Raw genomic sequence first — 24,265 nt, forward strand, 5'->3', positions numbered from 1 at the left:
TGACCTGAGCTTTGAGGATGGTAGCTAATGTGAAGGCTGGCTTTTACTCCTAAGAGTTGCCAGAGCTGCTGCATGACCTCAGCTGTGAAATGTGTCCCTCTGTCAGAGTCGACACGGCTGGGTAGGCCAAACCGTGAGAAGACATGGTTCATCAGTAAGTATGCAGTGGTTAGTGCTGTGTCATTCGGTGCGGGGAGGCATTCTACCCATTTAGTGAATGCACACGTGACTGTGAGGAAGTACTTGTTACCTCTTACTGTTCGAGTGAGTGGTCCAACCCAGTCTATCTGGAGGTTTGACCAAGGGAAGGATACTCCTTTCTTTTGCAAGGGGGCTCTATGAAGAGGATTCGAGGGTTGAAATTGGCAACATACCAGACAGCCTTTAATGTAGTCAGCCACATCTTTTACCATGTGGGGCCAATATGCCACCTGCTTGAGCGCATGGTGTGTTGCTTTGACCCCTTTGTGTCCCGCAGATGGGGAGTCATGGGCGTGCATCAGCATCACCCCCCTGTGGCACTGAGGAACCACGAACGTAGGTGAAGTGTGCGAGTCAGTGGCATGAACTAGCAAGCCTTTGACGACTTGGAGGGACGCTTTGGCGCCGTATAGGTCTTTAAGGCCTGGTATGGTGTCAAGATCTTGTGCTGCGATGGGATTAGTAGAAGGGTCAGAGACATGGCTAAGCATTTTAGAAATGGATGGGTCTCGAGCTTGGAGAGTAACTAAGTCAGCGTCCGAAAAAGCAGGGTTAATAGAGACAATGGTAGTTTTGGCATTGTCAGGCGACGCCTTTGTTATAGTTCGAGACCGTGTGACAGCTAGGACTTCGATGTCGGGTGGGTTTGGAAAAAGGGAGGGATCGAATGTCCACGATGTGCCTTCGCGGGCCCCTTGCTTGGCTAAGCTATCTGCTTGATCATTGAATTCTTTGTCATCTCCCGGGACTCGGGAGTGACCCTTCACTTTCTTCCAGTAGATCTGCAGGTCATGTGTGTCTACCAAGTGTTCGCATGCCGCGAAAAGCTCTTTGTGTTTAACTGGCTTTTTGTTTGACGTGGTGTAGTTGTTGGTTTTCCACAGTCTCAAGTGGCATGTGAAGCTTAGGCGCGCGTAGTTGGAGTCTGTGCAGATCACCAACGTTTTTATGCTTTTCTGGACTGCAGACTGGATTGTGATAAGAATTCCTGCTATTTCAGCATATTGGGAGGACTGAGCACCCAATTTGAAACTTAGGGGTTCGTGAGGCCATCCGTTTATTCCGATAATACCCACCCCTGCCATCAGGGTGTGTTCTCGGCGGAACGAACAACCATCTACATATGCAGTGACAAGGTCTTTGCATGTGTTAGGATCAAAATAGTGGTGGTTAGCCACGGTGGGTAAGAGGGTTTCTGGAGTTTGTGGCACTTGGGAAGGAATGTTTCCTTCGCATCGCCTGCAGGAAGCAAGGCCTGTGCCTAGGGGGCTCTTGTAGTTTTGCGCGTAACGCACCTCTAAGTCAAAGCTTTGGAGAGCCATTAGCCATGACGCTACTCGAGCGTTAGTTACTACACCCTCTCGAATTCGTTGGCTGTTTAGGAAAGTGACTGGTTGATGATGAGTTTCAACAATCACCTTCTGACCACCTAGGTAGTTGGAGAAATGTTTGACTGCCCACACTGTTGCTAGTAGTGCTTTTTCGCAGTCACTGTATTTGTTTTCGGCAGCCAGCATAGTTTTACTAGCATAGGCTATGACACGTTTGTCTCTATCGTGTAATTGATACAGACCGGAGCTGAGACAGTGGTTCGAGAACCCTACTTCTAGGTAGAATTCTTTGCTACTGTCAGGATAGGCAAGGCATGGGGCCGTGCACAGTTTCGATTTTAGTGCCTGCATGGCGTGTTCCTGGGCTTCGCCCCAGGTGAACGGAGTGTCCTTTTTCAGGAGGTCATAAAGTGGACGAGCTAGGTCCGCGTAGTTCTCTATGAATTGTCGTGAGTAGTTGCATACTCCTAAGAAACTGCGGAGTTCCTTAAGATTGGTGGGTGCTGCGAGGTTTGTTACCCCTTGCACTCGACTCACTTGTGGTTCAACACCATCAGTGCTTACGAGCAGACCGACGTAATTCACTTTTGTTCTGCACCACTGACATTTGGAGAGTGATATTTTCGCACCTGCTGTTGTAAGCTGGTCAAGAACATGATCAATCTCGTCAATGTGTGCCTGTAGGGAGTGGTTACGCATGAGTATGTCGTCCACATATATGAGGGTGCCTCGCTCGCGGGCATCAGGGCATGCTTTGTTTAAGAAAATATTAAACTCCGCGGGTGAGTTGGCATATCCAAAAGGGCACCTAGTGAATGTGTACTGTCGGTTTGCGAAAGTGAAAGCGAGCTTGTGTTGGTCTTCTGCTTGCACCGGGATGGTCCAGAAGCCAGAGGCTACATCGATGGTGGAAAAGTATTTAGCGTTTCGGACCGAGGGAAGCTCTTGCTCCAATTGTGTCATCGGCCATCGAGACAAGGGAACCTGTTGATTTAGTTTCCGATAGTCGATGGTTAAGCGCCATTTACCATTTGGTTTTATGACGGGCCATAATGGTGCCGAGTACGTGCTGTTACAGGGTCGAATTATGCCCTTTTCCAGCAAGTCATTAATGATTTCTTGTACCGGTTCATAGGATGCCAACGGAATTTTGTATTGGCGGACAAACGTGGGTGGTGCTCCCGGACGAGTGGGAATACGTACTGAATGAATGTCAGTGAGACCACAGTCCGTTGAATCTTTGGAAAAAGATTTTTGATATTTAAGGAGCACTTCACAGAGTTTCTCACGTTCTTCTTTGCTTTGGAGGGCGTCGGCCTCCTTTAGAACTTGTTCGACTTGGATACGAAATTCGGAGTCAGATAGTTCTTTCGAAGTACGCGGATTTGAAGTGTTTTCTCCCGCTTCGGGAAGAAGAGATGGTTCCCGGGAGGATTCCGGGGATGAATCTATGGAAAGGACCGTGATCGTCATTTGATTGTCGTCAGCGAGATCTATCCTGCAAATGGCATCATTACTCATGTCCAGAGCTGAGAAGAGAGCAACAGCTCGTGTCGGATGAGTGTAGAACACCTTTGATTCTGCATGATCAAGAAGCAGGGATTCAGGCATTGGTCCTATGATCGGAATTCGCAACTCGAAGTCATGGAATTTCGTACTGACTAACCAACCCAGAGGAGATGAGTGAGGGATCGTCAAGGGTTGAGTGGTTTCGTTCCGTACGAATAGATAGGTGGATCTTGCTCGCGTCTCCACCAAAGGTGTGGCTTCGAGGGTGAGGCCTAGTTCGAAGAACTGAGGTGACGGTTGGAAAAGTGCATGCGCGTGGCTTAAGTGTTGGCCAGGTCGCATGACTAAGCGGATGGGTACATTTGCTGCGTTCGCAGGTACCACAAGTGAACCTTGGTTAGTGACCTGACATACCTCGGGAATAGTTTGTCCTGAGCCTAGGTTGCTGAGATCGGAGGACCAGGTTTCCGTTGAAACATCAGTCAAAGACCACAGTACACTATTGAGGGTGTCTACGTGGACGTCGAGGCGCACCAAGAAGTCACTACCAATGTAAACGTCGTGCGGCAAGTTAGGGACGACTAAGAAATAATGGGTGATTACCCTTTTGTTCCACTGGACGGTTAAAGCGCAAATTCCATCAGTGGGTGACATTGCTTTTGATGCCAGGTTAAGAGGAAAGCGACAAGGACTGCTCACCAAAGGAATATTTGGTTGAGTGAGGCGCAGAGTGTTAAAGAGGGTTTGGCTTATGGCGGACTGGTCGGCCCATAGAGCCAGAACTGCATTGTCTACACGATAGTCCTGCATTGTGAGACCATTCACGATGGGAAGGCCTGGAGCGTCTGTTGTGGACGGCTGTGTGAAAGTGCACAGGAATGTGTTCCGTTGTTCTAACATGGCACTAGGGGGCCAGGGAGAGACTGCTGTCTCTGGTGTGGCTGCCATGGGCTCAGTTTCCTCTTCCTCGAAGTGAGGGATCTGACTGGGTGGATCTCCTATTGATTCAGGCCGGATTTCGAGGCGGCAACACTGAGCTTCCCGGTGGTATGGGGTGCAGATGGGTAACGGCTCACGCACTTGTGCCCAGATCTTTGACCTTTTGAAGTCAATCAGTGGTTCGAAGCGATTAAGGAGATCTTTGCCGATGAGGAAGGGAATTGTTTCGAGAGGAGACACATGGACTGGATGCACTAAGGTCATTGGTCCAATGGCTAAGTGTATTAGTGCCATAGACTGGATAGTGAGGCCTGCATGTGAATACGGCTGAATTTTAAGAGGGCAGTTTTGGAGCTGTATCTCGCGATTTTCACGCCGCGCAATGGCTCGAACCTGGTGGAATAAGGCGGAAGACATGAGCGTGACATCTGATGCAGTGTCCAATAGGGCCTCATGTACTAGCCTTCTTTCCACAATGGTGGACAAGTAGAATTTGCGTGCAACCCCTTTTTCCGTTAGGTGTCCCATGAATTGTCGGACGGGTGTGTCGCCTTCAATGACTGAAGGGTCATTTGGCGTTAAACCTTCTTTACCGTCTAACTGAACAACTAAAACAGCACTGGAGGGTGGTTGCGAGTCACCCCCCTGTATCATCGGGTTTTCAGTGTTTGTTTGGGTCACGAGGAGATTGCACGGTGCGCTAGAAGACGGAGCTTCGCTTGTCACTTCTCCTACATAACTTTCTAACATTTCTGGGGTGTTAGAGGATGGCTTTGGGTTAGACCGCGAAGAGGTGATAGAAAGAACGTCAGGTTTTTTCTTTTTCTCTTTGCAAATCATTGCAAGCATTCGGCGGATGTCCTCTAACTCCTTAGAGCTGAGTTCCGTGCCTTTAAGCTTGTCTTTAGTGTGATTTTCTTTATTTTGATACCAGTATTTCTCTTTCTTTTCTCTATAGGAATCAGAAAGCTGGTTCGGAGCTGTTCGCTCATATCCCTTATGGGGATGTGATGGTTTTCCACGGCCCGCACCGCGGTTTTCTACAGGGTAATAGTCACGACCATACCCAGCCCTGTCCCGAGGGTTCCAGAAATCTTTGTCATGATTTCTGTCTGGCCTGCGAGGAGGGTAGCGCTTGTATTGGTGTGAGGGCGGATGAGGTTTCGGGCCCTCACTGGTCCACGGAGTGGAGGAAGGGTTCAGGGCGGATCTTGGTGGATCGGCCTGGGTGGCGCCTTCTAACTCTAAATGTGGGGAACTGGAGTCGACATTGAAGACTTGGGGTGTTTCGGACCGCCTGTTGGGAATTTGTTGGGTTTTGAGGAAACCTCTGAGTGCTAAATCACGCAGCTGCCTGCTAGACAGGGTGCGAGGGCAAGCTGAGACTCCCAACTGGTGACTGGTGTGGGGATGGAGGTTTTGGATAAATAGTGATTTGAAATTTAACTCTTCCTCCATTCCGGAGTCATTTCTAGGTCCGAAGTACGCCTGTCTGAGTCGATTATAATATTGCTGAGGGGATTCCTGGCGTTGCTGTTTTATGTTCAAAGCAGCGGCCAGTCCGGTCTGTGACAGGTGATTGGAGAATTCTTCCTCCAATGCTTGGCACAGTACATCATATCGCGCTTTTACATAGTCTGGCTGACGTTCAATGAAGTTACTGACGTCTCGGTTGGAGGTCAGTTTAATCACATATAGTCTGTCATCTATGGTGATCCCGGGGAACCTTTGGAGGTAGAAGTCAATATCTTTTAGGTAGGAAAAGATATCATTAGAACCGTCAGGTTTGGGATCAAAGCGGGTTATATTACGCGTGATTTTATCTAGGTCCTTGTATGAGGGACCATGAGAGGGTAAAGGTTGAGGGGACCAGACACTGGGTTGCAGTGCTCTGGGTCTAGCAGGGCGTTGTAAGGGACGACTGACAGGAGACACAAGGGAAGGGGAAATACCCGTTGATACCAGAGGAGGTGCTGCAGCAGCTCTAAAGGTTACGGTCCCTGAGTCTGGTTCCTGATCCTCACTATCTTCCTGCTGGCCTTGTCTTTCTGTAGCGGCACTAGGTGGCACATCGGGTGTGACCTGGGGCAGCGTGTCCCCTTCAGCTATTTCGCTTTGAAGTCGACTTAGCTCTGCCTCTACCTTTGCCTGCTGTCGCCTTGATACCTCAAGCTCACGTTCGCTGGCTCTGAGCTGTACTACAGCGAGGAGGGCTATCTGACCTAATGCCTCAGTTAGGGGCTTGCCCTTGAGGATGTCGGTTAAGTGGTTCTCTACCCACTTAGCCACCATGTGGTCACGATGCGCCTGTGAGGTTTTCTGCACAGTTTCTGCGAGTCCCGGCATCACATCACTGGTGATGCTGGTCAGAACAGAGAATGCCTCATCCCACAAACCTTCTACATATACTTCCGAAGAAAAAGTCCCTTCTGCCATGTTAGCTGTGTTTTAACTGCGAGGTGTAACTTACTTCTATTTAGTTAGGATTAATTCCGTTAATCCCTTCTCTAACTAAATCTGAACTAAATTCACTTGTACCGAGTGCTCTAAGAGTAACTGCTAGTATGTATGGTGTTAGAGTTCACTTGTGAATCTCTAAGGGAAGTCTGTTAGTAGGAGAGGGTGGAGTGAAAGTTGCTATGCGCGAGTGAATAAAAGAAGAGAGAAAGAGAAAAAAAATTTTTCAATAATTAAAATTATTAAAAATTTTGAATTAAAGAATTGTCGAAAAATTTGGATGAAGGAATTTTAATATTAAGTGAGTTTTATTATTAGATATAATTTCCAATTAAGGAATTATGAAAGTAAAAGAATTTTCCGAATTAAAGAATTATTAAGAATAGCGAGATTAAAAGACTCTCTCTTTTAACTGTGTTTGTGATCTGGTATCAAGTTAAAGTGTCAATCTCTAATTACTGCACACTGTCTGCTGTAGTTGTATCAACTTATTATGCTTCCAAGCCTTTACTTGTAATTATTCAGATGTGCAGAGTTTAGAGGCAGCCACTAGAGCTGTGATACCAGGTCTTATCAGTGTGAACTGGTCGACAATTTCAATTGCGATAGCAAGTTTTCTCCACCAGAGGGTACTGAAGGTAAGTCTGAATGGCAACAGCGAGCTTCAGTATTTAAGTTGAACTTAAATTGTAATACCAGACTAGGACACCAGAGGGCGACAAGCAAGTTACAATGCAATAGCAGCAATGGACACCAGTCGGCGCTGGTGAGAGTCCCAATAGACACGGTACCAGCAGATACACTAACACAAATGGGAATTTCCACTGTAGCGGGAAGTTTCAACACTAGAGGGTGTTATCAGATTAAAATCTAAAATGGAATAAAGATTTTAAACGCTCAGATACTCTATCAAAAAAATAAAAATTAAAATTTTAAAAGGGGAACAGAGATTTTACACTAAGGTATTTTAAAAGAATTTCATCTGTAATGACAACTTTTAAACACCAGAGGGCTGCTAAACACTTATGTTGTCTCGGCGGACAACCTCCCAACCACTAGAGGGTGTACGGGAATCAACCGTCAAGGGTAGCACCACTTGACCACAAGGAGGAGCAAGGGAGGACACGCTTCAATAGACGCTAGTTATGAAGTATTTTTCCCTGCAATTACGCACTTATACCACAAGAGGGAATTTGTCTTCCTCTGTTTTGGGGGCGTTTTGAATTTCCCTCCTTAGTTTCAGCTCCGCCCCTTCAAAGGGGTTCGTTCCTTTCTGAGTATGATTTCAGTTTAACAGGAACAGCTGACGAGAGCAGACTGCTCTTCATACAAGCCGTATTTTCGGCTGTTTAATAACCTCCCAATCGCCTAGCGCGCGATCTCGTTATTAACGCTGGTAGCGACCCAGTTTAAAACGAACGGGGGTATTCGGTTCGGTGGTCTCTCTTCGCCGGGATTTCGCGGCGGGAGGTCGAATCCGACGGCAAAGTCTCACAGCGGAATTTCGCGCAGTTCAGACGTGCCCAGGCCTCAATTTAATGCATGCAAAATGGCGCAGAGCCGCGCTCTTTTAAAAACAACCAAGCTTATTTTCTAACCGGTATATATCACAGAACAGTTTTTCAGCAGTAACAAACACAACACGAAATTACCCACATCAAGCTTTGAATCTCAATCGTTATTCAGCAACACAAACAGCGGAAAGTATTTCATAAACCCAAGCTGATATTCAGTGTTTTGCAGTTTGCTCATTAAAAAGCCTTTTTCCTGGCCTCGCGTGGGCGCCAATAAAATATATATATTTTATATGTAGTGGATGTTGGTCATACACCCCGATACATATATATATAATTTTATAATTTGTTTTATAGCCTTGACCTTATTCAACTCCTCCAACCTCTGATATTTGACTTAATGATATTAATTAAGATTTATAATTGGTTTAAGCAATTAAAACATTAATAATTAGTTTGAGAATGAATAATAATCATGCTAAATGAGTTCTTCAGGATTTTCAGAAATTCTAATGAATAAATTGCAAAAACTGTGACTTCAAATAATGAGAGTTTTATTAATAAAAAGAAGATATTTAGTTAACATAGCACAACCCTGTAATCTCACGGTGTCCGGCAGGGGGAACTGATTTTGACCTTAAGGTGAGCTAGGCACTTCTAACTTGTGACTAAATTGTTGCTAACTAAGGTTAATAAATGGTAAATTATAAAGAGGGTTTGTTTGGACATCAGCTACTGAAAAGGTGTTAAATACGCTAGCTTACTCGTTCGCCGTTTCACCGAGCCGTCGCGTCCTGTTGTTTAATCTCCGTGTCCCGGGGTGTTCTCGTCGTTCCCACGTGGTGAGAAGCAGGCCCGCTTATGGAGGATCTCTTTACAGTCGATTTGAAGACCCTCGATTCCGAGCTGAGCTGCGTTGATCGAGATTTCCCTTCTTCGGTTTTTCACAGGCGTGGCTGGTTTTCCACCGTAGTGGAAAGGCTTTTTCAGAGTATTAGCTAGTCTCGTTGTTCAGCTTTCCAGGATTGATGTCTTCAGGAATCAGCTTATAACGTTAATATATCTGTTATCGATTACTCAAACGGTTGATACCTTACTTTGGCCACAAATAAGTTTCACCCGCTTTGATCACTCGTGAGATCACACTTCGATAGGTAATAAACATAAACAAGATTAAAGGAAAAGAAAGATATTCAAATTACTCGACGTATTAGTAAAACTTCATACTCTTAGCTAATTTCGAGACGTCTCTCGTAAGCTTTTCTGAAGTCTCTGAGAGGGTTCCTTTGTTTCGTTGTCGGCGTGGAAGAGACAGCGTTTTTTTGTTGTTTAAGGTTTCTCGGATCTCCTCGTGGTCCTCTCTTTTTTCAGTGGTCCGTTACTTTGTAGAGTCCTCGCGACTCTTCAAACTTCGAACTCCTTGTCTGTCTTACTGTTTGTCCTTTTCAAGGCTGGCGCGGTCACGCCCTAATGGGAGGCGTCCTCTTTCTGATTGGACGCGAGTCCAGACTCACGTGACTCTCGTGAGGGAGAGAGAGAGAGAGAGAGAGTAGGAGGAGGGGGTTTTGACTCTGTGATTCATACATAAGGAATATGAGTTTCTCGTATCAAAATTCTTATACCTGTTATCAACCTATAACAATGAGTACATTGGACTATTAATATCAGACATTTACATAAGGTCCCATCTTGAGTACATTGTTCACGTCCAATTCGTGATGATACGCTGAAAAATAAAACATTAATCCATTTTCTCTCATTCAGAGACAAAACTGATCTTCTTTGTAATAGAAACAATCGGCATTATACATCATTTCATTAGAAGGTAGGCATTCATCTGAGGGTACAGAAAGTGACATTCATACGTTCGTTTATACACAAATAACTCAGAGATCGACTATTTTCGCTATTGTCTTGCGGCGACTCCGGGCGAGGTGTAGTTCCGCCAGTGTCCATTTGGTGTCGTTGTTAATCCGTGTTTCAGCTGTTGGTTCACGGGAGTTCACTCGAGGTCACTTTGGTTTGAACATCTGTTGATCTCCGTGAAAGATAAGGATTAGACATTTAGGTGCCATTGTCATAAAAACGGGCCGTAAAAGCTCTCTTCTTTGTTTGAGGTTCCTGTCTCTTTAAGTTAGTTATCTCGACAGTTCCTGTTAGTTAAAAGAGAGAAGGGGGGTGTTGGGGCCATGTGTTACTTAAAAGGGTTCTTTTGATGTCTTTAGATTGGGTGTGTGTGTGGGGGCTGCTATGTTGCAGACGAAAAGTCTTCTGCAGACTGGAAAAGTTTTAATTCAAAACTTTTCATTTCTTGATTGTCCGATATTCATATTTGGCTCATACTCCACTACACATTCATTCATCCATTCATTAATCTACTATAATCACTTCCCCCTGATCAGGGTTGAAGTGGGTCTGGTGCCTACCCCCAATCACACAGTCACACTTTGGAACAGTTTCACACACTCACTCTGTCACACAGCCAATCCTCCTACCTGTGTGTGGAATCCCAAGCACCTGGAGGAAATCCACACAGACACAGGGAGAGCACACAACACTCTTCACAGACAGTGACATGAGGAGAGGACCCTGGATCTCTGTGGCAGTGAAACTACTGTTCCATTCTACAAAAAATCAGATAAAAACAGGGGCATTAATCAGGTGTTAGTCCCCCCTCCTTCTACAATAACAGCCTCTACTCTCCTGGGAAGGCTTTACACCAGAAGCTGGAACATTTCTGTGAGGATTTTACAGCATGCTGCATCAGTGAGGCCAGGTGCTGATGTTGGACGAATAGTTCTGTATGCCTTTCTTCCAGAGAACACAGGTCCACTGCTCCGTAGCCAGGTGCTGGAGATCTGTACCTTTATAGGCCAGACTTGGCCTTGAGCATCCCTGAGCAAGGTGACTTCATGATCATGTGCAGCTGCTCCCCGGTTCGTTTTATACATGTCTATGCTGGGTGTGAGAACGTAAGCCGCTTTGCTGAGCTTAAAAAGAAATAAATGATAGACAGGAAAAATCTGTTGCTTGGTTGGCTGCAGCCGAGTGGTTGACAGTTGCCCCGCCCACTGGTCCCGCCCGCTCCGCTGAGCGAGCATGGCGTGTTGAAAACCGCGGGGTGACGTCAGTTGCACTGCGCAGGCGCAGCCGTGAGGGAGAAGATGGTGCTCATCAAAGAATAGTAAGTATGATGCGTTAATAGTTTTCTTTGTGTATAAACAACTCAGTGGTACTGTGCGCTTATGCGAAAGGCTTCACGGACCTGTCTACGGGGGCTCAGGGGGTTTACACCTGGGTTTAAGGTAGTTTAAAGCCGCTTTTCCCGCTTAAAATGCTGAAACTCTGGCCTAACTACCGGCTTTGACAGGAGAACTAACGTTGTGTACAGGTAAAAGGACCAGAAGAGTGGAAAATGACCGAAATGTTCACTTATTTACGCTTTATTGACCAGTCCACCACTGGTCAGAGTCCCGGCGAAACACACAAGCAGTTCCAGACAGGAAATAAGGGTTTTCTACGCTTTTAAAACTTGGTTTGCCCCAGGTTTTAGGTTTACTCGTGTCTTACACATCTCACAGCAGGCTTAGGCTTCAAAGTTGTTGTGTGCTTTCTGTGTTTACAGCGGTCAGCCATAACATTAAAGCTACCTACTTGTTTCTACGCTCCCCGTCTGTTTTATCAGCCTCACGGACCATACAGGGCACTTTGTATATCTACAGTTACAGAATATAGTCCACCTGTTGCTCTGCATACCTTGTCGCACACTTTCACTTTGATCTTCACTGATCAGGACTCCTGAGCTGATAGACTGGAGAGTGAGTGGAGAAACAAGGAAATCGTTTTAATCTTTTGGCCGATGGATGCCCAGTAAACAAGGAACGTCCCTGGACGTTCAAAACAGGTCTAAAAGTAGTCTGTCCGTCAAGGACATGTTTTAAACGTCAATGGACGTCCAAATTCCATCTTAATAAGTTAGTTAAGTGGTGACCAATCAATAACGTCAGTGGACGTCCAAAACGCGTTTTATACAAGTAATTTATTTCGGGACCAATTAATAACGTCAATGGACGTCCAAAATACGTCTAATAGTCGTCTTTTCAATGTCTGTGTTTGCACGTCTTTTCAACTTTCATTTTCAACCTTAAGAGAACGTTGATTAGACGGCAGTCATTACGTTATTTCAACGTTGAATCAACAGCTAAATGTTTACTGGGTGTATTTATCGTGATTCATTTGGAGGAGGAAAAAAAAGAAAAAATATATTAATATTAAGAACTTTTGACTTGTTTGGTGATTTTTAAAAATAAACTAAATTGGTGACCTTTTTTAATTCAGTGTTTAAAATATTTATCCCACTATTTCAGTAAAATGCATTTTTTTAATACTTTTTTTTTTGGGCTGGGTAAGTGTAACTCCAAGTGACTCACAGTGGGCTCACACTTACCCAGCCCAAAAAAAAAAAGTATTAAAAAAATGCATTTTACTGAAATAGTGGGACTGACTCCTGGAAGCGAATGAATCACGCTATTCTGAGTTTGTTGCTAAATCTGTGGTTTTAATAGGGACTGCTGACTGTTTAACACATGCACGCCTCAGTGTGGGTATTACCTCACAGCAATGCACTGGAGCTGCCTCAGGAGCCTCAGCTCATGCCCGAAAAAGAGCTCCGTCTGAGACCTCAGGGTGGGATACATTGGTGACTTCAGTACCACGCTTGTGGCTGAAAGCAATCAAACCCTCACAGCAGTGATTCAGCCAGTTTACACAGAGAAGACAGGAAAACACTCCTTATTAATTTCCTTCATTTCAGTTTCTGTTTTGTATATAGAGGAGACCTTTCAGGGCTTTTACTGTCATGTCTGCTGCGACATCAGGTGTCCCTTGTTTCTCCATAACGTGTTGATCAGGGGATTCTGTTTAGCTACGTCAGATTATACACACAGTGGAGTTGCGCCAACTGGTCAATTTAATGCAATTCTATGCCAATAAAGATAATGTAATAGCATAATACTGCAGTTGCAATGCTTTAAAAAGCAATGAACTTTTCAGTTATTAAGAATATATAGACATGGGGACTGTATTAAAAAAGTGTAAATAAATCAACAGAATAGTGCTCTGTATGGAAATGAGAGAATGGAATGACATGACTGGCTGAGATACTGATAACGCCAGTTTTATGTAAACCAACATGCCACTAAACACAATGGGGAGTATTGAGGTCGGCAAAAATGATTGAGGAAATGTCCATGTACTGTACAGTAAGTCAATAGCATAATTACTATGACAGGCCTGGCGAGCGCGTATTGGTTTTTCATGAGAGCCACTTCTGAAACCGAGTGCTCGGTGTACAATGCGCTCTCGAGGGCATAGAACGCCTAGCTCAGTCTGTACACGAAAAGGGCAACAGGATTTTGTCCTCTCTTTAATTCAGAGAGACGGAGCCGAGACACAGTGGTCTGATGTAATAAAAAGCACACAGGCCTGTAATTACACTGAGTGGTTAATATTGCATTATAGGAAATACACTATTAAAATGAATAGCAGTGAGTTAGCAGTAGGCTGGCACAGTGGTGCAGCAGGTTAGTGTCGCAGTCACACAGCTCCAGAGTCCTGGAGGTTGTGGGTTCGAGTCCCGCTCCGGGTGACTGTCTGTGAGGAGTGTGGTGTGTTCTCCCTGTGTCTGCGTGGGTTTCCTCCGGGTGACTGTCCGTGAGGAGTGTGGTGTGTTCTCCCTGTGTCTGCGTGGGTTTCCTCCGGGTGACTGTCTGTGAGGAGTGTGGTGTGTTCTCCATGTGTCTGCGTGGGTTTCCTCTGGGTGACTGTCTGTGAGGAGTGTGGTGTGTTCTCCCTGTGTCTGCGTGGGTTTCCTCTGGGTGACTGTCTGTGAGGAGTGTGGTGTGTTCTCCCGGTGTCCGCGTGGGTTTCCTCCCATGCTCCAAAAACACACGATGGTAGGTGAATTGCTGACTCAAAAGTGTCCATAGATATGTGTGTCGCCTGTGAAGGACTGGTGCCCTCTTCAGTGTGTGTTCCCACCCTGTGCCCAGTGATTCCAGGTAGGCTTCAGACCCACTGCAACTCTGAATTGGATAAGTTCTTACAGTCAATGACTGACTGAAGATAGCAGTCATTGGTAGTTGTTGTGGCCTAAACCAGCTAATTCAGGGACTACGTTAGAACACGTAACATATAATAACAAATCCATTCATTACTAGGTTTTGCATGTGGAAATGACTGACTGAGTTCACAGGTCAGTGGTTATTCACTGTTTGGGATGTGCTCATATGCCAGTGTCCAGTGCTGCTGTCTGGTCTGTACTTGTGTAGTATGATATTGAGAAGTGGTGGCTTCAGCCCAGCCCAAGAACTTTGCAGCCACACTCAAACTATTTGCTGGATATACGTCAACTGCTAAAAATAGTCCCCTTTGTGTGAGTTGTAATACTTTTGCCATTAAGCACTAGGATCTGACACAAGCAAGGTCCTGTCTGTGCTAGTATTCAGTGTATAAGTATTGGTAGGTACACTTCTCCAGTACTTCTCCAGACCCCCAAAGTGCCCATCAACACACTCAGCACACATCAGCTGTTAGAGGGAATGACTGAGCCTGTTTTCTTTGAATGTGATGATTAGGAGTGACCGTAGTGGCAAGTTTAACCAAACATTGGGGTCACACCTCATAAGTTTTAAGTCTAATCCGAAGGACTGAGCCCGGTGTCCAGTACAGTGTCCCTGTGACTGCACCTGTGCATTGGGATCTACGTAGACTACAGGGACAGAGCCCCCTGTTGACTCGACCAAATCTGACTTCTAACAGCCACGCACTCTTTTCCAGGAGGCATCTTATCAAGACTGGCCCAGACCTGCTTAGCCTCAGTGGGTTTGCATGTGCTGCTGTCGAGTCAGAGGTTTTTTTTTTGTTTGTTTTTTGTTTTTCTCTTCTCTTTCTCTCGGTTCAGTCTCAGTATCTTGTGTTAGATTTGGCAGTTGTCCATGTAATGTGTACTTTTCTGTGCTCTTGTGTAATGTCATGGCTTTGTGGTCAGTGTGACCTTGTCCGTTATCATTACAAAAAGTCAGGGACTTGAGATTGATTGTGCTCAGACTCCAGAGCAATGCATTGCAGAATGAGACGCTCCAGAGGAGCCATGCACGAGCTTCGAGGGGCCCCACTGGCCCATGTAGTAATATAATTACATTCTCTGGAGTGGAGCTCCATCCGGTAGCTTTTGGATGGCTTGGAGTGGTTCATCTCTGTGTACTCTGTGACGTTTGGACTAGAAGGCGTATTCAGATAAAGAAGCTCCAGAAAGAGCTCAGAGATTCAGATTAAGTATTATCACGCAGTGGGTCTGGGCGTGTCATTTACAGTCTGTTATAAATAAATTAAAGTGTGACACAAGGTGTGTTAGCTATTTTTCAGCACTGTTCACTAGGGCTAGCCCCGAATACTCGGCTGTTCTGGTACTCGTTCATTAGTTATGTATACTGTTCACCAACTCTGTTGGACCACTCGGAACGTAGTTTCATGTTCACAGGAGTGTCATGTCTCACGCTGATCTGACCGCGCTGTAAACAGTGGATAAACCATGACTCTGTCCTGACACTGTAAGTTTATCTCAGGCTCTGGTGCTGAATTCAACCAAAGCGAATCTGGATCCGAGCCCCACAGCGCCCCCTGCTGATGACGTGTCCTTGGTTCCCATCAAAACTCGAAATGAAAATGCTGGGCACTTCGCTGTATATTGCCAAGGTTCCAAGAATCCTGAACAGAACTCTTTTAGTTGAAAAAGGCTCCTGTGTTATAGCCATGTTCCTACTGCACAGAGCATCCCTGATTAGAGACTGTGATCTAGCTCAAGTTGCTGAATCAAACACACACGTCCTTGTTTGCCCTCTGGTTCTGTGGTTACCCCTGAATGGGAGACCCTCCTGATGAGGTTATCTGAGGGAGAACACAATAAGAGGTCTCAACACATTGGAGATGCATTTCCTCCGTCTGTCGTCTGATGGCTGTTTTCTGAGATATCAGGTTTCCTCGTGTTTGGATCCCGCTGCTGGATCCTATTGATATTGATATGGATGTAACATGCATCATGGTGCAGCAGCAGATGGCTGGCCGAACAAGACATGGTCCAGGTGTCTGTTTCAGTTCAGTGTCGACCTGAAAGCATTGTTAACAGGGGTGGGCGATGTGGCCTTAGACGTGGACCTGTGATAATGATATTCTTGGTGATGTGACAAATCATGGATAAATATTTTATTATTTTTAAGAAAAATATATTGCACTTATTTACAGACCTGTGAACAGCAAACATGAAAATATCTTTAAAGCTGAACAGTAAATAACAAAACAACTGCAGAATAACTGTGGTGCTCAGTCAGTGTGTTCTCTCTTTGGGTTAGAGCTCATTGGTTGTCGAGCTCCTTGCGACATTTTTGACTTTCCTCGTTCTCAATTGGGTGCTTCTGCTCGAGGTGTGAAAAAGATTAGCTGTGTTTCCCTGGTTTGTCATTAGAGGCTTCTTTTGTATCCTATACTGTGCTTTCCGTCAGATATTTTGCAACAAAACCCTGCTCTGTCAGTTACCCCGGTGTGATTAAACCCTGCTCTGTCAGTTACCCCGGTGTGATTAAACCCTGCTCTGTCAGTTACCCCGGTGTGATTAAACCCTCCTCTGTCAGTTACCCCGGTGTGATTAAACCCTCCTCTGTCAGTTACCCCGGTGTGATTAAACCCTCCTCTGTCAGTTACCCCGGTGTGATTAAACCCTCCTCTGTCAGTTACCCCGGTGTGATTAAACCCTCCTCTGTCAGTTACCCCGGGGTGATTAAACCTTCCTCTGTCAGTTACCCCGGGGTGATTAAACCCTCCTCTGTCAGTTACCCCGGGGTGATTAAACCCTCCTCTGTCAGTTACCCCGGGGTGATTAAACCCTGCTCTGTCAGTTACCCCGGTGTGATTAAACCCTCCTCTGTCAGTTACCCCGGTGTGATTAAACCCTCCTCTGTCAGTTACCCCGGGGTGATTAAACCCTCCTCTGTCAGTTACCCCGGGGTGATTAAACCCTCCTCTGTCAGTTACCCCGGGGTGATTAAACCCTCCTCTGTCAGTTACCCCGGGGTGATTAAACCCTGCTCTGTCAGTTACCCCGGGGTGATTAAACCCTGCTCTGTCAGTTACCCCGGGGTGATTAAACCCTGCTCTGTCAGTTACCCCGGTGTGATTAAACCCTCCTCTGTCAGTTACCCCGGTGTAAACCTCGCTTTGTGAGCTTCTCTTGGTGTGATTAAACCCCGCACTGTGAGCTTCCCCCGGTGTGATTAAACCTCGCTTTGTGATCTTCCTCCGGTGTGATTAAACCTCGCTCTGAGAGTTATACCGTACACTGTGTAGGTTTATTGTCTTTACTGAACTGTCTTCTCTAGTCCCTTGAAGTCCACTTTGTCTAAGATCAGATAACATGAGATGTGTGTGTGTGTGTGTGGTTTGTAGTTTGCTGTTTTTTTCACTGATACATCTCTTCTCGCTCTTCTTTTGCAGCCGTGTTGTCTTACCGTGCACTGTGGAGGAGGTAAGGAGATTTTTCCGTTCATATCCAAACACTTTCAAACAATTAAACATGAAATATCCACCTAAACAAACCCATGTCCACAGCTTCACACAAATGTTTTGTTTAAATGATGCCCATCAGGTTGCAGTGATTTCATAGTTGTATAGGTGTGATCAGATTACCCTCAGAGGACATGTGCAACTCCAGCTGCTGTAACTGTGGTGTAAAAGCCCCTCCACTCTGTTTATAAGCACATTTCAAATCATTGAGGTTTTATTACGAAACCCATGAGACCCTCTATCAGCTCCCCGTACAAGGGCAAGGAATGAGGCAGGAGCTCTAAGCAGTTGTTAATCCAGCTGCACTGCCCTGACTGACCCGGGAAGTCCTCTGGTCCCGAGCTCCAAAGCCTCGATTACTCAGCTCGGTTGCGTAAGTTTTCAGCACGTGCTCTCCTTGCTCAGGCACTGTGGGGGCGTTCAGAAGGGAAGTTTGTTGTCCAGAGCACCATTTAAGAAGTCTTTGGGCCATCCAGGGACGAAGGCCAGGGCGTGTGGAGCCCCGGAATACAAAGAAAACATAAGAAAGAAAGTGTGATCAGGGTTAAAAAATGGACATATTTGTAAATTGTGATGATATAAATAAATGAGAAATATTTGATGAATTATGTTGAACAAATTACACCGATCAGTGTTTTGGGAGTCATGTGGTGTCACTGCCACACAGCTGCAGGGTCTTGGGGTCCTGGGTTTAATCCCCGCCTCTGGTCACTGTCTGTGAGGAGTGTGGTGTGTTCTCTGGGTTTCCTCTGGGTTCTCTGGTTGCCTCCCATTGTCCAAACACACATGTTGGTATGTGGATTGTCTGTGTGAGTGTGTCAAACTGTCCATGGTGTGTGTGTGACTGATTGGGTGAGTGTGTACACTAGGGCTGTGCCATATTATAGTTCGGATTCATAATTTTAAAAATGATATAAAAATATCAGTATCGTGTTGATCGTAATATTCTGACTTGTTTACGTAGTGACTCAGCACAGCAACTATTGTGTTTTTGTTATTTACTGTGAAGTTTTAAGGTTACTTTTTGTATAATTCTTTACATTTGCTGTTTATACGCACACACACTTTTCTTCACTTTGGTGGTATGTAAGATACAGAATCTTGGTATGTTACAGTTTACAAAATCAGCAAGTGTTTTTACAGATTTTTGTTTGTTAAATTTTTAGTAAAATATTACTTTTTAATGAATATAACCATGTAATATAGTACAGTGGAACCTCTACTAATGAACTTTCCAAGATACGAACCGGGCATTTGAGTATTTATAGCCTCCACCAACGAACCACGACTCTAGAAACGAACCCTAGCCTCCGTCGAGCCGGCGGCTGGAAATGGCCACTGACCCCAATAGGCGAGTCTCCCAGCGCGCCCAGACTTGAGTGAGCTTTTAAGATTAGCACATTGTAGCTTTAGCAATTTAGCATTAGTGTAAATAGCAGGCATGGAAATTCGTGCTAAGTTAAACTGTATCTACGCTTCGTCTCCCCACATTCACCACTTACTCTCCGTTATTCCACACCCCCCCACCTCCCGTCATACAGCCAGTGCCTGTGTTACTCCTCCAGCCAGTCGTCACGTCTTCAAGGTAGCGATGTGTAACCACTTACAACTTTATTATTTCTTTTTTATTACTGTTTCCACTGTGTTTCTTTTTTATTTTTCGTAATGCCACGTGTATTTTTTTTTACTAATTTGAGAGTGTTGTAAACATATATCAGTGCAAAAAAGGTGACTTTCGGGGCGGGGGCTGGAATGCGTTAATTGCTTTTCCATTATTTTAAATGGGGAAAATTGACTCGAGAAGCGAACTTTTCCACTTACGAACCGGGTCACGGAATGGATCAAGTTCGTAGGTAGAGGTTCCACTGTATAACTTACTATAATATTAGTATAACATTGATTTTGTGTCAACAGTGTGCTCTTGAATTGCTAAAAGTATTTTTCTGTGATTTTTCGTATCGCCCGTCCCTAGTGTACACTTCAGAAATGTGAAAAATTATAAACCAATCTCTTAGAGCTGGACGATACGGTCAAAATTGATATCACAATACATTTCCTAATTTTGGTTGATATGATATAATTCAAATATTGTATATGAATATTAAAAGAAAATAAATAAAAAAACACTAAGAAAAATGGCCAATAACTAAAAGCAACATGACATCACCTCAAACAACAACTTTGCGGCTGTGAGGAGTGTGGTGTGTTCTCTCTGTGTCTGCGTGGGTTTCCTCCGGGTGACTGTCTGTGAGGAGTGTGGTGTGTTCTCTCTGTGTCTGCGTGGGTTTCCTCCGGGTGACTGTCTGTGAGGAGTGTGGTGTGTTCTCTCTGTGTCTGTGTGGGTTTCCTCCGGGTGACTGTCTGTGAGGAGTGTGGTGTGTTCTCTCTGTGTCTGCGTGGGTTTCCTCCGGGTGACTGTCTGTGGGGAGTGTGGTGTGTTCTCCCTGTGTCTGCGTGGGTTTCCTCCGGGTGACTGTCTGCGTGGAGTGTGGTGTGTTCTCTCTGTGTCTGTGTGGGTTTCCTCCGGGTGACTGTCTGTGAGGAGTGTGGTGTGTTCTCTCTGTGTCTGCATGGGTTTCCTCTGGGTGACTGTCTGTGAGGAGTGTGGTGTGTTCTCTCTGTGTCTGCGTGAATTGGCGACTCAAGTGTCCGTAGGTGTGAGTGAATGTGTGTGTGTGTGTTGCCCTGTGAAGGACTGGCGCCCCCTCCAGGGTTTATTCCCGCCTTGTGCCCAATGATTCCAGGTAGCCTCTGGACCCACCGCGACCCTGAACTGGATAAGTGCTTACAGATAATGAATGAATGAATGAATAAATATATATTGTTATTGAATAATTGTCCAGCCCTACATTCTCAATGGATTGTGGGTAATTTTTTATTGTCGTACTGCTGTGGTATCAATCGGCTGAGGGCCCAGTTTGGGTGAGGCTTCATCTGCTGTGGATTAAAATTAATCAAATGGAATGGTGTACCCCCTTGTTCTGAAAGTCCCCATCTCTTTCTGCCTCTTTAGTACCAGGTGGGCCAGCTGTACTCTGTGGCTGAGGCAAGTAAGAACGAAACGGGAGGGGGAGAGGGCATCGAGGTGCTGAAGAACGAGCCTTACGAGAAAGATGGAGAGAAAGGCCAGTACACGCACAAGATCTATCATCTTAAAAGGTGCGTAATCAAGTGTGGATGATCATAAAGTTATTAAAGCAGCTCCAGGGCCATGAGGGCCTGGGTTCCAACCATGTTCTCCCTTTGTGTGCCTCACTGGGGTTAGTTTTCACTCATCTCTTCCTTCTCTGCACAAAGCAAAGTCAGATCTATGCTATCTTACTTTGAATCTCAGGTCCAGTTGTGAGGGACTGTCATCAAAGTGCATACCTTAACACGTTCCAGGCGTTTGCCTTTAGAATACTGGTGCCGAATGTTGACTTAAAGAGCTCTCTGTACAGAACTTTGCCACTGTATAGTGTGAGTGTTCAGTGATATTTCTCGTAGTCAAGTCAATTCACTGAGGAAGGTCCTTTGTGTTCTTTATGCTGTAAGTCATTATGCCACGCCCCTTTCAGATGATGCCCTGCCTCCCATGGGGGGGGGGGGGGGTGTATCAAAATATACCTGAAAGCAAAAAATGACAATAAATGTTTTCAAAATAATTCCAGAATTAAATAAAAATTACATTTTTTATGTTTTTAAAGCTGCATTGTGACATCATCAAGTTGCTGAGTAAAGTATTGGGTTTAATTTGTATTTCTTTAAATCTTTAAAATGTTGATTGTAATAAACATATCATTTGTATGTGTTTGTCTTAATGAAGGAAGAACAGTTAAAGGTAAGGTTCACGATTTTAGTAAAAAATATCAGTACTTCCAGAAGGCGTTTCCTCACCATTTGCTGCTCTTCTGTCTGTTTACAAAGTTCTAGTGTCAGTAAGTAAATAAAGTAAATAAATAAATAAAGGATCTCGGATGGTGTTATTGCACTGTTCCTGCTTCATAGCTGGGTAACTTTCACTTTTACTGTTCCTATTACATCAATTATGGTTGAATATGGGGAGAGCACTAACGGCATGAAAGTAAACGCAGACCAAAAGTGCTACAAAACTTAACAACTCAAGTTCCAGATGAGTTTCTGTGGGTTTTTCCCCCTCAAACATACCATTCTTTCCTTAAAAGGGGCGGAGCTTCTGAATGCAAACAACCAGAGAGCAACAGTTTCCTAGAATCGTTAATGTGGCCTTTAACGTCCTAAAAAATGGAAAATAGAAACAACAGGAAAAATAAACCACCAATCGTAGGGCTTTATGAAGTGTTGCTGAACGTCTGCGCTGCTGCTCTGCTTTGGTAAATGTTCAGTAGCGAGGTGTGTTCTCACTCAGACCCTCTGTGATTAGAATAAATGACAGTAGCGTTGACTTCTTGTTTCTCTGTGTGCAGTAAAGTTCCTGGCTTTGTGAGGATGATCGCTCCAGAAGGATCTCTGGTTTTCCACGAAAAAGCCTGGAACGCTTATCCGTACTGCCGGACGAGTGAGTGATGCCTCTGAACAAGTCACTGGTGTGACACTGCAGTTCAAACACGTGTGGGATTTTAGTTTATTTCCTCAGAAATGTGAGGAAAAATTTTAAAGCCAGTCCAACACCAGTGACAGTAAACATATATAAACAAACATCCACAGTCAAATAGTTTATTAGGTTTGTGCTAAAACTTTATCACTCTGCACCTGATACATAACTGTTTTCTTCCTTTTCTTTCACATGTCGTCCTCGTGGAACAGTCGTGACGGTACGTACTCTTCAAACCCAGTCCATAAGTTATAATGATGTAGAATTTTAAAGGAACACTAGGTAGGTTTTCACTCCTGGGGCTAGTTCACTTTTACAGCACTGTACTGACATCATTAGGGAGAGGGTGTGGTTTCCTACCCTCCTCAAAGTTACATAGCGCAGTTTCTGCAGTGCTGAGCCTGGATTATCAACGACACAGGCTCTGTTCTCAATTGACTGCAGTAACAACTCCTGCTCTTCTGGAAATGGTTTACAATAAATGTTTTGTTTGGATTTGATGGCATTCAGTCTTATCTACCTCAGGGAGGACAGGTGCTGAATCACAAACACAGCTCCATCTCATCCCAGAGGTGTTGGCATTGGGCTTGTGTGCTGCTGCTGGTGGATGTCTGTTTTTTGGAGTTGTTGTGGTGCATGTTGCACGCCCTGGGTGTTTACAGCAGTCCATTTGAACTCTTTCATGAGGTCTTGGCTCCATCTAGTGGACACGTTAAGGACTGCACATGTAGTCAATGAGTGTTGGGTAGTGGATTTAAAGCTGATTGAGTACAGTGATAAAAATCTTGTTGTTTTCACAGCTGCACACAGTTCCCTCAGAAATGAGCCTGTTGTAGTGCAGATGTTCAGCTTTGTTTAGGCTGTTTACACACGGTGACCCCTCTGCCTTTTTTTCACAGAACGAGTACATGAAAGATGACTTCTTTATCAAGATTGAAACATGGCACAAACCTGATCTTGGGACAGTAGAAAACGTGAGTCTATTCATCACTCTCTCTTTAGTTAAGAACAGAGAAGACCCTCTGAGCTCTGAGTTAAACCTCCAGAGATACGTAAATAAGAAGGTAATCATGAATAGAGCTACAGTGTATGGATGTCTACATTTAATAGGTTTTATTATTGTTATGGGTTTCTATCCACAGGTTCACAAGCTGGACGGCTCCACGTGGAAGTCGGTGGAGGTGCTGCCCATCGACATCGCGGACAGAGACCAAGTCGCTCAAGGTGTAAGTTCCTCTCTCTCTTCACTAGGTTCCTCTGTCGTCCCACACCTCCTCACTTTACTTTTCACTAACACACTCAGCCCGAAGAGGGAGGTAAACACTCAGTCAGGGAGTAGGTTTATCTTTCTGGAGGCAGCATGAGTTATTTTTATGGAAAAATGTAGACACAGTATGCTGTGAATAAATAAAACCAGGTCTGGGTGTGACTGGGTGAGTGTGTGAGTGACTGGGTGAGTGTGTGAAACTGTCCACAGGTGTGAGTGACTGTGTGAGTGTGTGAGTGAAAGGGTGAGTGTGCGACACTGTCCACAGGTGTGAGTGACAGGGTGAGTATGTTTAACTGTCCACAGGTGTGAGTGACAGGATGAGTGTGTGAAACTGTCCACGTGTGTGTGTGTGTGTGAGTGACAGGATGAGTGTGTGAAACTGTCCACAGGTATGAGTGACTGTGTGAGTGACTGTGTGAGTGTGTGAAACTGTCCACAGGTATGAGTGACTGTGTGAGTGAAAGGGTGAGTGTGCAACACTGTCCACAGGTGTGAGTGACAGGGTGAGTATGTTTAACTGTACACAGGTGTGAGTGACAGGGTGAGTGTGTGGAACTGTCCACAGGTGTGTGTGTGTGTATGTGAGTGACTGGGTGAGTGTGTGAACCTGTCCACAGGTGTGAGTGACTGGGTACAGCGGAGTATCTGCGTCATATCAGTGCAATAAACTAGTTTTTCTTAAAATGTGAAATAATATTTCCGAATTGTAATAGATATGTGTTGATTGTGAAACAAAACCCCTCAGTTTCCACTCGGCTGTAGATGTAATCTGTCTCTGTGCTGAAGCTCAATTACACATCACAGTATGCAAATCAACGAGCCTGTCCCCGCCCCCTAATGACACTGTCCTCGTGCTGAGCTCATGTAGTGTCCACTT

The 24,265-nt window shown here is 45.0% G+C and overlaps 1 protein-coding gene across 1 annotated transcript in view; it reads left to right on the forward strand.

Annotated features, from left to right (window-relative positions):
* The first annotated feature begins 11,102 nt into the window (after nt 1-11,102).
* LOC136676656 (phosphatidylinositol transfer protein beta isoform) overlaps nt 11,103-24,265 on the forward strand; it is a 39,445-nt gene continuing 26,282 nt past the window's right edge. The window contains exons 1-7 of the mRNA XM_066653799.1: nt 11,103-11,135; nt 17,498-17,528; nt 20,580-20,725; nt 21,991-22,082; nt 22,331-22,338; nt 23,018-23,092; nt 23,261-23,344. Of these exons, the coding sequence (XP_066509896.1) occupies nt 11,116-11,135; nt 17,498-17,528; nt 20,580-20,725; nt 21,991-22,082; nt 22,331-22,338; nt 23,018-23,092; nt 23,261-23,344 (456 nt within the window). The 5' untranslated portion in view covers nt 11,103-11,115. The remainder of the gene's footprint in view (nt 11,136-17,497; nt 17,529-20,579; nt 20,726-21,990; nt 22,083-22,330; nt 22,339-23,017; nt 23,093-23,260; nt 23,345-24,265) is intronic.

This window comes from Hoplias malabaricus, chromosome X2 (genome assembly GCF_029633855.1).
Source record: "Hoplias malabaricus isolate fHopMal1 chromosome X2, fHopMal1.hap1, whole genome shotgun sequence".
Lineage (NCBI taxonomy): Eukaryota > Metazoa > Chordata > Actinopteri > Characiformes > Erythrinidae > Hoplias > Hoplias malabaricus.